General features: G+C 43.2%; 1 protein-coding gene across 2 annotated transcripts; it reads right to left on the bottom strand.

The window, feature by feature from the left end:
- Positions 1 to 3,928: 3,928 nt before the first annotated feature.
- Positions 3,929 to 12,549, bottom strand: LOC146631468 (zinc finger protein ZXDC). 2 transcript variants are annotated; one of them, XM_085352969.1, is made up of 10 exons: positions 10,557 to 12,549; positions 9,757 to 9,909; positions 9,147 to 9,225; positions 8,157 to 8,287; positions 7,838 to 8,008; positions 6,829 to 7,610; positions 6,399 to 6,483; positions 6,145 to 6,317; positions 4,781 to 4,882; positions 3,929 to 4,626 (listed from the first exon to the last, which is right to left on the bottom strand). In XM_085352969.1, exons 1-10 carry the CDS (start codon positions 12,547 to 12,549, stop codon positions 4,540 to 4,542), a joined length of 3,756 nt encoding a protein of 1,251 aa, XP_085209095.1. In that variant the 3' UTR covers positions 3,929 to 4,539. The 2 variants fall into 2 exon arrangements, with proteins under 2 accessions (XP_085209095.1, XP_085209094.1); XM_085352968.1 differs by lacking the exons at positions 3,929 to 4,626; positions 4,781 to 4,882 and having other exon boundaries at positions 5,860 to 6,317.
- Between the last annotated feature and the right edge of the window lie 3,556 nt (positions 12,550 to 16,105).

The following is a 16,105-nucleotide window of genomic DNA, read 5'->3' as shown; positions in this document are numbered from 1 at the left end:
TGTTTGCTATGGATACTATAGCTATATTAATTAATTCCATATTCCAGTGACACCAGAAGCCTAGAACTGACATAACTGAATGTAATCCCGAAATTATTAATATTGATCAATTGTCTGTTTTACTAAACCTTAGTTTGTCTAAAGTTTATTAAACCAACTAAGATGGCACCCGTGGGCCTTCTGTTTGTTTAACTTGGAAGTTTCAAACCTAGACCCTCATCAAATAGCAACATTTGCTAATGGTAGTTATCTTAACAAGCCCTCAGCTAGCAAAGTCATCTTGTGCATGTATTTTATTTCTTATGCATCAGCTAGAAAGCAGTGAAGCACGGCTATCAAAACTCAGTAACTAAAATGCAATATCACTAACAGCTATTGGATGCTGCCTCCAGCTAAATCCCATTCCTAGAAATACTGAGGGATTCATATTTTTTGCTAAATTTGGACCTTCCAATAGATGCACTAGTACATTCTATAATACTGCCATACTGTGACATGTGTCACAGAGAATTGTGTAGCGTGCACTTTGGTGTGGGTGTGCATTGATACACCACCTGCACAGACTTATTACTCCTCCCTAAAGAACAATAAAGTCCACATTTGAAACAACTCATGATTTTCCCTCTTGATTAGGTGTAGTTACTAAAAACTATATACGTGTATTTGACACACTGTGAATCAGGAAGGGCTGTGTGCGCTATGTGCACCTTGGAAACTGTTTCTTGGGCTTAACATTATCCCATTTTGGCAGATACCACCTCCGTGTTCCTGTTACATGTAAGGTGTTTCTTGCCTTGACAAACTGGTTGCGGCAGTAATGACTGCCAAGAGACACCGCTCCTGTTTTTAAGACCTAGAAGTTGCATGTTTGTCATCTAAGAAACTGCAGCTGGGCTCATGTTTGGACTTTTGTATTCTGCACTTTATTTAGCTTTTTCCCATGCACTTTTTACTTTTGCTTCAAATGTGGTTAGGTTTAAGCAGTCAAGACTACTTGGTTGGATTTAGGCACTGAAGATTACTTATTTAGATTCAGGAAACAATGTGCTTTGTAATATATTTATTTTGACCCCTAAGTGGGAAAATCTCCAACTCAGGTCTTTGACTCCACGTGCTATGCCAGTGTACTGATCTGCATGCAGATTTAGGTCGGGTAAGACAATACATTATAATTCCACAAGAACTTATGATACTCCTCATACCTAAGTGTTGGAAGAATGGTCGAAAGATCACTGCGGATCATGAAGAGCTGAGACTTAAATGACGCCTTTATCGGGATTTGCTGTCCCTGTGGGAGTCACGGAGATGCTTCATATGACTTGGTCTCCATCTGCTGGTGTAAATAAGCACTGCATGACTGCACGGCAGGAGAGAGAGATCAACTAGAAATGATTTGCAACATATTTGTCCCCTTAAGAAATGGGGAGAGGACAGTCTATACAAAGGTTTATGGGTTAAATATATAAACAGTCTAAATCCAGAAAATCTCTAGCACTGATAATATTACTATACAAGAGATCTGGAAAAAAAAACTCCTAATACTCGTGGTTCTGTCACAACTGCATTCATTTTGAAAAGAAAATTGTCTGTGCATGTTAATTCAGTGGTACAGTGATTGGTTACCTTCAACTTTTATAACTTCAAACAGGTTTCTTTAATATGTGCTTGCCCATAATCTGGATTATTTATACATACATTATACACAGGTGAAAGATGATGGCTCTACACCTGTCCTGATCACACGTGGCTGGAAAAAGTAAGGGTGCGTTTCAAAAGTGTATTTTGCTCAGGAAGATTTCTCAGTGAGAGATGTGACCAAGTATCTGCATGGCAGCCATAGTAAGAGCTGTTCCAACTCTTCAAATATTGAGGAAAGGAGTTCCAATGGTTGCTTTATGGCTTTCTTTAGCAGATGATACACTGGCCCATCCTTTATGAAAAGAGAGGAGAAAATGCTGTCCCATAATTCATTGCTATGGACCACCCAACCGTTCATGAAAGCAAACGACATAATTAAACACAGCTATGCAGATCATATAAATTTTAACTGTAACTGCATTTTCCATTTCATTCATAGCCTCCGGATATATTTATAATTTTAACAACAATTTGTTGAACTCACAGCTGCACTCTGAACATCACACTGCTGGAAGAAAAACTTTTTTATTGCTGAGTTGTCGCTGAATGAAGAACGCAGGATGCCATATTTGCTCAAGGTTCTGTATAACCAGTCTTCATTAGTAATATCCTTTGTTGTATGACACAGTTTAGGATACATTTTTACTTCAGTATAGTTCTGCTGGATGAAGGGAATATTACTACAGTCAGAAATCCTAAACAGGGAGGAGGACAGGAGTTACACACCATATGATATAATATGGATTTACCAATCAAGGTAAATTATTGGGATGTCACAGTTGCAGGATGATCACCTAACAATGTGCTGTAAAAAATGGAGCCAGTTCACTTCAGTAAAAACCAGCCTTCTGCCAATAGCAGTGAGTTCGTGGTAGTAGTTCATTTCTAACAGAAAACAACGTGTTTGAGTTCTTTTAGTCAACATCACTATTTGAGTTCCACTAGGTCTCAGGACAGAGACATATTTTGGTTAGATATACTTTGTTTAAAGATTGATATCGAAAGGATTATTTAAGTTACATCTGAATATACATTATAACAAAAACTTGAAGCAGTAAAAAATACTGCACCGTTCTATAAACAATTCTATTTTACTTTCATCCACTGTATTTGGTGTACGGTACCAATCAGTGTTATATAAAAAATCTAATAAAATCATAATTAAAAAGTCAAAAAATGTGTTTATCGGAGCAGAATTTTGATCCAGTGTTATAGATTTAGGCCTGGCGTGGTCGGGCCAAAGTGATTCGTTTTTTCCATGAGGCCCTAAAGCCCTGGCGACACTGCTGGGTCCAGCTAAGAAAATGTGATTTGAATTCACTTTTAAAACTATACAGTGAGTGACCCCTTTATTCAATCCTTATGTTAGGTGCGTGCCTACACGGGAAGCTGTAACTGCACATTTGCCTGTCCTGGCTGAACTGGACCTGCTCATCGTCTGTGCTGTTGCTGCATTTTAGAGTATTTTTGAACATTTTTATTGGAATTATGCGCTTCACTTTTTGGTGAGTAAAATTCCCAAACCTTTTTCCTGCCAGTGTCAGTGGTTAAATGTGTCTGTGGTGTTTGAGGCCACTTTAACTTGGTTTGATTTCAGGAGAAAATCAAAGATTATCCAGACCTTCAAGAATCTGAGATAATTTATCTGAATTTCAAGAGCGGGTCCACACCTCCATATGGCCCTACAAGCAGTACATACTCATGCCCCTCCCTCAGTTAATTCACTTCTCATTAGTACAGGTGATCTGTGGCCAGTCCCCTCTGAGGCCTTCCCCAAACGGCAGCCTCAATTCATGCTCAAGACATCGGCCACCATCTACTAGAAACGCTGTCACATCTAAATAAGGATGTGCTCCCAGCTAGATTTACTCGTAGTTTAACTGGGTAGTTCAAATAGATTACATAGATAAATGTAATTAAATGTTAGCTGCACAGAGGGAGTTATATATGCCACTCTGTTTGTATTGGCTAAATGGGACATTTAAAAATAAATGATAGCACAAAAACCCATGTGACCAAACTTTGCAGTTTGTTATTGACAGCACTTCTTCCATTACTCACGCTCTATTTTTAAACCTCTGATTGTTTTTGCCTTTTCTAAAACTGAGCTGCTGCTGACTGGTCCTTGCTCCAAACTCTGTTTCTTCTGTGAGATGATCAGCTTCATCAGTACTATGACTTAACACATTCTGTACAGGGATACTTCCTTACTAAATTAATCTCCCCTTTGTGACATTTAACCGAACAAAGTGAAATGACTGCTACTTCACACGCTCTTCTGATTGTGCTTTGAGTCTTTAATTCTTCTGCGTCTGGCTCTGCCATTCTGTAAACCCGTAGCTATTAATAAATAAACTGAAATCATCATAAGAAGGGAGCTACTCATGTATACAAATGCATGGACAGGCATGTTTTCAACATGGAATTACTGCTGCCATAGAAAAATAAATCTAAGAAAACACAAGAGAAAAGAACAACAAATAAAGCAGGTAACCTGCCGGTGGAGGCGTGCACAGCGTGAAGCATGAGTTCATAAGGCAACTGGAGAATACACAGCGCACTGTGTGTGCATGTGAGTGGCAATGTGGCACTGTGGAACAGACATCATTACTGTTAACACCCACAGAGGACGGAGCAGCCTCTGACACGACTGTGCTCTCAGGCTTTGAATTTGGTACAAACTGGACTTAAAATAATATGGCAACATTCTCAACAAAGAATCCTCTTTTCTTCTTCTCAAGGTGCATTATCTGCTGAATCATGACCACAAACTCCATGGAGCACATGTCCAAAAAGCCCTTCGAGGGTGAGGCAACTGTTTGATGAAATCTATCATCTCATGTAAACTGTGGATGGAGGCCAGCTGCTGATTGACCTCTGACCCCGCAGCAGTATAGGTGGTCACTCCAAGTCCTGAAGGTTGATTGTGCTTCCTGTGAACTGGGAGTTGTCAGAGCCATTGTCGTCCTCTGTAATCACCGAAGACTCCTGTGGAGAAAAGCATCACGGCTCAGTTCTCTAAAGGCTGACGGTGTCACTAATCTGTGGCTATTACAAAGGACAAACAACCGATTCCATAACAAAAAGTCAAAGCACAAATGCAGTCGAATGTCTCTTTAACGACAGAAAAGATTACTCCCACCTGTAAAATGTTGACAGGCAGGTCAACAGTGAGCTGAGAGTGGGAGCTGGAGGGCTGAGAGCTCAACTGGAAGGCCAGGTCTCCATCACTGGCTGGGTCATCCTGCGTGTTCACACATTGATTAGACACTCCAACAACCGCTGTGCATTAGTGGTGCTGTTCAGTGCACAAAAGTACGTGAAAAGAAAAACAGTCCCTAGTTGGATGTTTCTATTCATTTTTTACTAATTTACTAGTTGATCAGACAGGAGAAAGAAATCAGATTAACGGAGATTTCACACTTGGAACTCTGAAACTAAACATACAGTGTTTTATGTGTGGGTGTGGCTAGCATTAGCTGTGCTAGCATTAGCTGTGCTAGCATTAGCTGTGCTAGCAGCACCAACTTTCATGAGGTCTGTGCAGAATGTTTCTACACTTTTCTCGAGTTATTTTACATCATTCAACTTTTTCCACTTCGGCCGCCACACAGAGACCTTTGCTTCAGGTGTTTCCTGATACTGAGCCGAGGAACTGGGTTTCACTTTCACCAATGTCCTTGTAGCTTCTGGCATATATAGCCCTGTTCCATTATGGCCTACACAGGTTGGCTCGACATGGTTTTTAGGGTTTTCCATTAGGTGATAGTACCTGGTAACAGGTACTTTTTTTTAGTCATGAAGTGATCTGAAAATGTGACGTCATCAGACTGCATGCCACTGATTGGCTATTCAATGTCATGAGTGTCTCCTTCATGAAAATCAAAAACCGCCAGTTTTGAAACCTGGCAACGAGGGACAAGGCTGCACAAAAACAGCACGGTGGTCCCCAAATGTGACAAAAACCCACAGACAGCAGCAGGTATACCATCGCCAGTCATCCTCCTTTGTTCGTGTGGCATACAAATGATGTCACAGGAGTACAGGCAATTGCTATAAAACGACCCGACGCACATAAGTTGGTACTTGATTGTAATGGGAAACAATAATACAGCTGGTGTTAATGGCACACATTTGACAAAATGGTAAAAACAAGCCTCAGACAGAACAACTCCCTGTAGCCAGTGTTAAACTGGCACTTTAATGAGCTTATGGGATGTTGCTCTGCACTTATACTGTGTTCTTAGTTCCCAAATAGCAACTAATATGTTTTCACGGTACACAAAAGGTCAATTTCACACTGTGCAGTAAAAATGCACGAAAAGGAATTAAAATTCTGTGGAACAAATTCTCATTAAAACAAAGGCAAGTGCCCAGACAGTAGCAGTGGCAAGTTATCCAAATCATGAGCTTATTTGAATCGTAAGTATCACGGTTTGGTCTAGACAGCTTTATGTTTTCTGACCAGGGCAGATTTGCCACCTTCCCCAACTTGTCATATCTCACCTGCAGCAGGTGGATCTGGACATACTGGGCACCGGTGATGGGGTCACGGAGAGTCAGGCCCCCATTCGCTACTGCAGCTCCATCACCATAGCGAGCCCCAGAGGGAGCGAGTGGTCCTGGAGCTGTGGCAGCCTTTGTTCCTTTAGCTTTTCTCTGACCTGAGCTTGAAGTCCCTGGACAAGTCAAAGGAAAGTCTTGTCAGTCTAACAGTTACTGGAGCTTTGGCTAGCATGAAACTAAAGAAAGTAAGTTACCGGAGGAGGCCGAGGGGCCTCTCTGCTTCTTCTTCTTAGCCAGCTGGATGGCTCTGTAGTCAGTCCTAGCCGAGCCCCCACTCTCCTGTCAAGCAAAATGGGAGCATGTTAGGTTTGCACCACCTTTCATCATCTGTCTGTTGACTACTTTCTCTACTGACTGTGATTAATCTTGTTAAATATGTGCCACCACTGAAAAACATTTTGTCAAATAAAAAAGGACATTCATGCAAAGATCCGAAGACCCTTTATATGTCATTGAACTATGAGTCTTTTTTGGTTTTGTTACAGAAAGGTGAGCAGGGTCCTTACCCAACCGGTTACCGTTCGAGATAAAAAGGAAAGCTTGTATGCCTGAAAGTCGCAAATGTATTTTCTGTATCAGCTGTGTTTCGATTGGTTTATTGAATCTGTGAGTATCTATGCTCACCAGGAAACTGCTTGGTGACACAGAACTGAGCTCCGAATCTTTCTGTGGGCTGAAGCTGCTGCTGTGACCAGGAAAGACAAACTGAGTGAGCACTTTTCCTCCCTCCTGGGGTCCCAGCACCTCCACACAACCCAACAGAGTCCCAGCACCTCCTTGGCCACCCACCTCCACCTTAGATGGTGAGCCAAGGAGCTCGGCAACGGGAGCTACAGCCAGGGAGGCTGTGGGTTCCACACTCAAGGAGCTGGACGAGCTGAGTGGGTGCTGCAGAGTGGGGTCCACAGTGGCACCAGCACCCTGCATAGTAAGGGCAGTGAGGGTTCCCAGCGCCTCTGGGGTAACTGTCTGCACATCGTCCAGGTTAAGGGTGCCTTGTGGGCGCAGGACGTCACTTGCCGTTCCCTCCAGGTTGTGGTGGGGGGTCATGTCGGCATTGGCTGCCAATATAAGAGGGTCCACAGCCTTGGCCATTGTGGTGTTAGTGCTGGTAACAAGTGTAGTTCCCACTGAAGAGGGGTCGATGGTCAGGATGCCAGAGCTGACCAGGGAGAGGTCCATTGTGAACGGGCCATTAGACGTAGCCCCACCAACTGGGATTCCCACTCCAATGCCTGTAGTGGGTGCAGTTCCTCCAGGCACAGAAGAGAACAGAGAGCTGAGGTCCAGGTTTGTCAGCTGGTCGCCCCCAGCAATACCAGATCCTGCAACCGTGGTAGGTGTGGAACTAACGAGCTCATTACTGGGGGTCAGGGTTGGTGTGGTCTCTATCTGACTGAGAACATCTGGGAAGGAAAACAAAAAAAAAAAACCCCAAGTTAAAAATGAACATCTCAGGAACAACGGCAAGTGGAATAAAAGTTTAAAACTGTTACACAAGAAAGAAGGAACGGTTTCCATCCATCGCCCCACATGGAAACAGAAAACAGTTGGGTGGTGTTTTATAGATGTTCACAGACAGTACGAGACTCGCAGTGCTGGGGAACTTTAAGTCTGCAGAACAATTACTAACCAGGACTGAGGTGGTGATGTTTGAGCATGTGGCTCTTAAGGCTGCTGCGGGACGAGAAGTGTTTGGAGCAGTTGGCCAAAGGGCAGCGAGTCCTCAGGGTGCTGGCGTCCTGCTTATGCTTTTTGGAGTGGATGTAGAGGCTGCTACGTGCTGAAAACTTGGCATTACAACCTGAAAAACACAAAGGAGGCACATGTTACTGAAATCAGTCACCATGAAACACTGGTCTTAAGTAAATATTTCAGGGAGAAAATGTGAACATTTGTCTCGTGGAAAATTATTACAGTTTTGTTGTTGTTCCTTTATAAAAGGTTTGTACCTTCTGCATGGCACTGAAAAGGCTTCGTGCCTAGATGGGTAATACTGTGTCCTTTGAGGTGCTCGGCCCGGGTGAAGGACTTCCCACAACCCTCCTCTGAGCAGACAAAGCGCCGATCATCATCATGTTTCCTTATAGACACACACATTTAAAACAAAGTAAGAAAAGTCATAGCACAAAAACAGAATTTCATTTACATTTTGTTACATCAAACTGAAGCTAAACTTAACAAGGAATCAAAGCCTTTCAAAGTCAAACTGCACCAGTAAAACAGAACTGCAGTGACAAGCTCAAGTTCACTAAAACAAAAACAGGCATGTAACAGCAATCACACTTCCTGTAGTGGCAAAACATTCCCACAGACAGCACGGAAGAGGAGGGTGTATGCTGCTTTTCGCAAGGCTCCATTTAGGCATTTTGCTAAGACTGTTTTGGGTATTTGGAGCCAAGGAAGCATATGATGAGCGTTATACCAAGCAACACCCTGTCAATCAAAAGGTAGCCACATCCTACATTATAATAGAGCTTTATTCTATATAACTTGACATAAAACCCTAACATACTAAATGAGTATCAACACTGTAGTGAAGACTCGCAACTAGATGACCTTTACAGAGAAAACTTCACATTTTCATAACCTTGTTCGTTCAAACCTTTATGCAAAGAACACAAAACTAAAATTGACATGGTCAGCTTATCTAACAAGGTTTGTTCTCACCGCACGATGTAGACATTCACTCCCTTTATTCCTTTGATAACTTTGTTAGATGTTATAAAACATTACTTCAGGTTTCTGTTTATTGCCTTTAGGAACATGTAGAAAATACACAAAAGGAAAAGCTGCGTTGCATCAGATCTAGCTATCAGCTATTTTCCATCTGCAGTCGCAGAAAGATACTTTATCAGGAGTTCCTAACAGTAAGTTACACACAAATGGAGTGTGTCCACTATTTTACACCATGATCAAAGCATAAATTAATAAGCACTCACCTTTTATGTCGGAGCAACTTTGACATGCTTGTAAAAGACCAGCCGCAGCCCTCGGAGTCACAGACAAACGGTCTCTCGCCTGGAGAGAGGAAGTTACAAGTTTCATTCCTAATGCTACACTACACCTACTGCTGCAAGGATCCTCACTTCACAAATCTTTTAATGTGAGCTGGATCGAGATTTTTTTGGCCGATTTTCTTTCGGAACGCTAGAGCTGCTGATTGGTTTTGTCCTTCTAAGAACTAAAAGTGACAACATACACACTTATGTTTGTGATTTCTATTTAACTCAATGCTCATAAAAAACAAACAAAAAACACAATTATTGGCCTTTTTAAATAACTTACAGCTATACATATTCCCCACAAAAGCATCAGGTTTACTTGTCACTCCAAGCTCAGAAAGAACTTTTACTCTCTGCATTAGTGTTAATGTTCTGAAGAACAATCACAGCTAATGTGTTTGGATTTGCGGCACTGCAGCTGACTGCTTCACAAAAATGTATTAGGAATAAGCCAGAGTTAATTTAGTAGACTACATGCTGCTTTTTAAAAAATGCAACCACAGAAAACAACAGGCCCAGCTGAACCGACCCTTAAATCTCAATTTACCCGTGTGACTCCTCATGTGGATCTTGAGACGACAGGCCTTATCATAGGTCTTGTCACAGCCTGGGTAGGTGCACATGAAGTGGCCAGTTTCTCTGAAGTGAGTGCGATTGTGGGAGAACAGAGCACTGAAGGTGATGAAGGTTTTCTCACAGCCTGCATAGGATAGAAAGACAAACATGTAGGACACCAACGGTACCATAAAGGCGCATTTTATATGTATATACTTTTTCATCATATTCTGTTAAACAGAAACTGTTATAATCATGTACCCTCATACTGAACATAGATCAGTGCATCTACATTTAACTCTTGTGAGACAAAAGCTCAGGATTCAGACTGCTTTTAACACTCACCTTTAAACTGTTTTTTCTACTACTGGTTATAAACGATGTCTGAAGGGATCCAGAATATGGTCATCTGGGAACTTTGGCCCCACCCACCTGCTGCTTTAAGTTTGTTTAGCTAGGGCAGCCACAGAGTTTGTTTAAAACCGGTAGGAGTTAAAACAGCTCGTTTCAGAGGTTGATACTGAGTCCCAGTATCAGATAAATTTGGAATATTTTTGAACTGCAAGACATGCAAAGCTATTCTAGCACAGATAATGAATAGAAATGTGTAGCAGGGAATAAGTAAATGCCCTGTGTTGCTCAAAACACGTCAAACCTTCTGGTAAAGTGCTTCATATCATAGCAGTGATGTTGTGGAGTACCCATCAGCCAATTCCAAGAGCAGAATAAAAAGCTAGAAATTCCAAATAGTTACATAAAAGCACAAAATTCACAGTTTGATGTATGAGTTACCTGGGAATTCACATTTGTGAGGCCTCTGTGGCTCAAAGTGGACCCTCTGATGGTTGGTGAGCCGGGTAGCACTGCGAAACCTCTCGTTGCAGACCTCGCAGGCAAAGGCGTTATCCTGCTCGTGGACTTTGACGTGAGCCTTGAGGTTGTAGACAGTGGTAAAACGCCGCCCACAGCCTTCAAACTGGCACGTATGTGGCCGCTGCTTGTTGTGGGACTGGAGATGCCGCTTCAGCTTGTAGGAGGTGGCAAATGCCCAGCCGCAGCCTTCCACAGTGCACTGATATGGACGTGGGTCCTCAGCATGGTTTAGGAGGTGAACCTTGAGTTTCTGTCGTGTGTCAAATGTGGAGGGGCAGCCTGGTTCTGGGCAGTCAAAGGTGGACACGGTGTCTTTCTTGGACCTGATTACTGGTACAGAGTGACACTCTTCATTGTCACAGCCAGCTACAGCGGCTTCGGGAGGAGGAGGGCCCATATCTGCTTCTGTTACTGCACATAGTGACCCTGCCTCCTGCTTGGCACAGGAGTCCAGTGAAGTACCTAGCTCTGACAGGGAGCAGTCATCCACCAGAGCCAGCTCTGAGTCGCTGACAGACAAACCAGGTGTGGGCTCTTCCTGATGGCTGGAACTGGCTACTGCCAGTGTGCTGATCTTCCCGATCGATTTAGTACCACTGTCATAGTTGAGGAGAACAATATCTTCATGATCTTTCATTCCTAAGTGCTCCTTTAAGCTAACCATGTCATCCTCCTTATGTACATAGCCCTCGGGTGGGGCAGCAAGAGTTAGTACCCCGTTTTCAATAGTCACTATGATGCTTTGGTTGTTTATCGTGATAGTTCCGGAAAATGTTTCGCTAGCAGGCGGACTTGTGGAGGCCGTGACCGGGGTTGTACTGCCCTGCGCCGCCGCTGAATCTGTACCAAAGTCCGATGTGTCCATGGCTTCCACGATCCCCGCAGTCCCTGAAATCAAGGTACTGCTCTCGTCAACGCGAGGCTGCGACGAGAGCTCCCTGACCAGTTTACCTTCGCTGCTTTCGGTGCACATCTGGCCACAAATCCTATCGCCATATTTGTTTGTCAAAACAACGTCTTCGACGGTGGGGTGGTAGGCAGTCTGTTTAACGTTACCCGCCGCGGGATTATCGTTCAGTAAATTGAAAACATGCTCAGGTTTCAAGCCCTGTGTATCGAGGCAGTTCAAAGTGTCATTAGATTCACATGAAACAACGTTACTGCGGTTTCCAGCCTCCATGGGGCCACAGGGACTTGCTTTGGAACACTGCTTTTTACCTTTCATTTGATCGCCATCCTCAGGCACATCCGGGCGCTGTTTACTTGTCTCGCCGCTGCCTTCGTCTTGAACGACATTAAAAAGAACATAAAACTCCTGGGTGGTTTGTTCCGCCAGGTTTACCGTGCTCAAGTTCCCCAGCGCCGCAGCGCTATGGCTGGCTACTGAGGGCTGTTTGCAGGAGCCGTCCTCACGCTGCTGCCGTAAAACTGGAAACGTTGGTTGCCGCTGCGGCATCGGTTCCTCTTCCCCTTCAAAGAGAGGCAGCGCCATTTGCATTACAACATCCCCGCTTTCTAATCCGTATTTCCAGGCTGTCTTGACAAACTCCTGTGAAGCTAGTAGGGCACTGAGCTCATTTTCCTTCTCCGGGTTCACGTTATGAAATCCCACGCCCGGTCTGTTACCCGGCAAATTGCTTTTAAGCGTAGTTTGCGGTGCGCTGACAGGCGAACAAGCCACCTCGCTGCCATTTTCCGCCAGTAGGCGAAACGGCGATGTTCTCGGCCTAGTGTTGTTGTTGTTGTCGCTGTGTAGCTCAAGCGACTCCAGCAGCACTTCCGCTTCATTTTCGCTGGAAATAAAATGAGGTATTGACCCCGTTGCCGATCGATGTGGAGACGAAATGCTTCTGTGTAGGGCGCCATGTTGAGACTGAATGTTTTGGGCATCAGAAAGCCCCTGGATTTCCATCTTGGTATCCCTGTAGCAGCGACACGGGAAAAGGCCCGCCCTACTAAATGGATATGATCCATGGAGCCACTACACGGTTTCCAGTGGGCCTAGTGTTGCGTTCAGGGGCAGTATTGAAATTTCAACTTAGGGGTGGATGAACCAACAAGCTTTGGTAGTTAGCAACTACCAAAGCTTTGTCAAGGTCGATAGAACTTCTCTTCAGTTTTCTGCACAGAAGCCTTACATTTAAGAAAACGAATAAAGCCACAGCTGATAGCTAAACTTACAGTCTGCTATTAACAGAGGGACAACCAAATGTCTTTGGGTCAAAAAGTGCAATATATACTGCTGCCCTTAAATGTAATGGTTTGAACCACGAGGAGTACCTGAAGGCAGCAAGAATATGCCATAGTGAAATTGTGATGTGGATAGTGTAGTATTGGATATTTGTGCGGATTGGTTATTATCAATAATACATTTAAGATAACCATTCTACACTATTTATTTATTTTTAACTGAAAAGTGAATCCAAAACTTGGGAAATTCCCGTTTCCAGTTTGGTACAGTTTTTAGTTCGTATTTCTTCCACTAAGTGGCAGTGTAGCAGTATAAAACAACATTTTTCTCCTAAGAGAAAACATTACAGACCTGTTCTGATCAATTTGTGTATATTCTTTTAGTTTTTTGACACACATGGACGACCTAACATCGCCCCCAAAATGAAGCCAAAATGGCCCCTGGTGTCTGGCTGGTCATAAACCCCGCCTCCTCCACGTTAGCATGGTTTATTTCATTATCAGTAGTTCACATCAGGCTGATTTGTGTTCAAGTGGTCTCCTTTCTCATAAGTTTGATTCTAATTACTAACATAATGCTGTTAAATTGGGGTATAACGTCATCATGACCGCTTTGACTGGCAGCTGCGATCAGGGAGAGGTTTGCATATGTCTGTTCTGCAATGGTAGATAGATCAGGGATGCTGAGAGGAGGTCCACTCTCAAAATCCACACCGACTGTTTCAAACTGTATTTAAATACATTTAAAAAGCACCAATAACTCAAAGGTAAATATTATACTGGATAAAGTGCTAGTCTATTTTTTTTGTCTTTTCTTAAAATAAGCAGTTCATATGCCAGCTGTTGGCAGAACTGTAGAACTGAAAAAAAAAATGTAAGAGCAGAACTTACTTTCAGATTTGAGGGATAGACTTTACATTTCATGTTTTGTGATGATTCTGTTCTCGTTTTTATTACAGAAAGCTGCCCTCAGACCTCAGCACCGCCCAGTGACAACAGACAAATCATCCTGTATGTTCACTGTTTGTAGAAACTCCAAAATTAACTTATGAAAAAAGTCTAAAGTACCACATGATGTGAAAGTTGCAGCTTTTTAAAGACAAAAAATCAAATCAAAGGGATTAATCATCCATATAACAGTTTCACTATATAGGAGCATAAACACTACCTCAGTTGTTTTTTCAGAGAGCTGCTGATCTCAGACCTTCACAGCTTCTCTTTTAACACTGAATGTACTCAATTGGTTCCTTAGTCTACCTTAAATGTCACATATATTGACCGTTACCTGCACCGTCACATAGTGCATATTTACACTACCCAGCTGGTTGTGGATTGTGCTTCTGGCACACCAGAGTGTCTCTTATTTGATAATTAAAGATTTGGCAACCCTAGCTCGGGGTTAGAGCTTATCCCAGCTATCATTGGGTGAGAGGAGGGGTACACACTGGACAGGTCACCAGTCTGCTGCAGAGCTAATACAGAGAGACAGACAACCATTCTCACTCATATTTATACCTATGGGTAATTTAGAATCCCTATTTAACCTAACCTCAGTAACTGCACGTCTTTGGACTGTGGGAGGAAGCCGGACTACCTGGAGAGAACCCACATTTAATATGTTCGTTTAAAACGTAATGTAGACTCTGATCAAGGGACAAGATTTGAGAATCATCCACTGGGCTAATAATGTTTATTTTCCCTTTAAAAAAACATGAACAGTACAAATAAAACAGCATGTTAAGTCACTGCTATCTTTTTCCCCTTCTTTCAGCTGCTCCCTTTAATGTTCGCCACAGTGGATCATTTGTCTCCATCTCACCCTATACCCAGCATCCTAATCTGTCACACCAACTGTTTGCGTGTCCTCCATCCCTAAATCCACTCTGTGTTCTTATTTCTTCCATATCCACTATCTCTTCTTTGCACAAGTCCAGATGATCTGAGCCTGCCTCGCTAACTATGACTCCAAAGTTGGTGCCCTCTGACCAGTTGGTGGTGGTCAGAGGGCCCGGTGGCGCCAGTGTCCGGCAGCCTCGCCTCTGTCAGTGCGCCCCAGGGTGGCTGTGGCTACAATGTAGCTGCCATCACCAGTGTGTGAATGTGTGGATGACTGGATGTGTAAAGCGCTTTGGGGTCCATAGGGACTAAGTAAAGTGCTATATAAATACAGGCCATTTACCATTTACCTTTCCAAAACACTCTACCTGAGCCGTCCTTCTCTATACTCTTGGTCTGGTCACTCCCACTGAAAATCTTAGCATCCTCAGTGCTGCCTCCTCCAGCTTCACCTTCACCATCTCCAAACCACACATAGCCGGTCTCACTACTGTCTAGTAAACGTTCCCTTTCACTCTTGCCATAGTGCTGCTCACTTACTGTAACTTGTCTTCTTCGCATTTAGCTTCAAAAACTTTTTTCCGTAGCTTAAAGTCCGTTGCCTTCTTCATTCCTCCACAGGTATATCATCGGCACCCTTCCACTCTAATCTTCGTTACTAATCCTCTGCACTTCCTAATTCACTAACTGTCTGACATTTGTCCTCTTCTCTCTCAATTTCTCTATTCATCAACTCATCAAGGCACTCCTCCCATATTCTCAGCACACTCTTATTATATTTCTGTCTCCATGCTTAATCACTCTAACCTGCTGCACATCCTTTCTAACTTCATCTCTCTGCCTAGCAAATGATGCATCACCACCATCTCTTTGTCCTCTTTCTTATGCTCAGAGGAAACACGTGCCGCTTTTGGGCAGTTTCTCTCACCACTTTAGCTGTACTTTCCCAGTCATCTGAATATTCTTCCCTACCTTCCTGAGCCTGTTTTAACTCACCACTAAACTCTGCAAAGCATTCTTCCTTCTTCACTTCCTCCATTTAATCCTTGCCACTGCATTCACTCACTTCTTCTTCATGATTTCATGATTTCCTAGACAATTTCTGACATCCGCCCATTAGTTTCCAGCTTCAAGTTCATGATCCTGTCTGACATTCAACTCCATAGCACTCCTTCAAGATTCCCCGTTCTCCATTTCATTTCCTATCTGCACTGTAGTAATAGAGTTTGAATCCACGTCCAATGCTCCTGGCTCTACTTCCCTTCTCCCGCACACACAATATATCTGTCTTCCTTCTCTCCTTCATATCACCCAGCTCTCTCCCTTTACTAGTCATAGTCTTTACTTTTTAAAGTCACTACTCACATCTCCAAACTCCCGCCCTTTTTCTGTCTCACTGACTCCAAATACACCTCCCCCTTTACTTTTCTTCTGTCTTCAGC

The sequence above is a fragment of the Diplotaxodon limnothrissa genome, linkage group LG5 (assembly GCF_057381915.1).
Source record: "Diplotaxodon limnothrissa isolate DT_005_m linkage group LG5, D_limnothrissa_male_GT1.1, whole genome shotgun sequence".
NCBI classification, from domain to species: domain Eukaryota; kingdom Metazoa; phylum Chordata; class Actinopteri; order Cichliformes; family Cichlidae; genus Diplotaxodon; species Diplotaxodon limnothrissa.
This window is presented reverse-complemented; position numbering and strand designations above follow the sequence as displayed.

Coding starts and splice junctions, on each gene's coding strand:
- LOC146631468 (XM_085352968.1), bottom strand. CDS start 12,549: ATGGAAATCCAGGGGCTTTCTGATGCCCAAAACATTCAGTCTCAACAT. Junction 9,910..10,556: donor TCACAAATGTGAATTCCCAG/GTAACTCATACA, acceptor TATCCTATGCAG/GCTGTGAGAAAACCTTCATC. Junction 6,484..6,828: donor TGTCACCAAGCAGTTTCCTG/GTGAGCATAGAT, acceptor TTTGCTTGACAG/GAGAGTGGGGGCTCGGCTAG.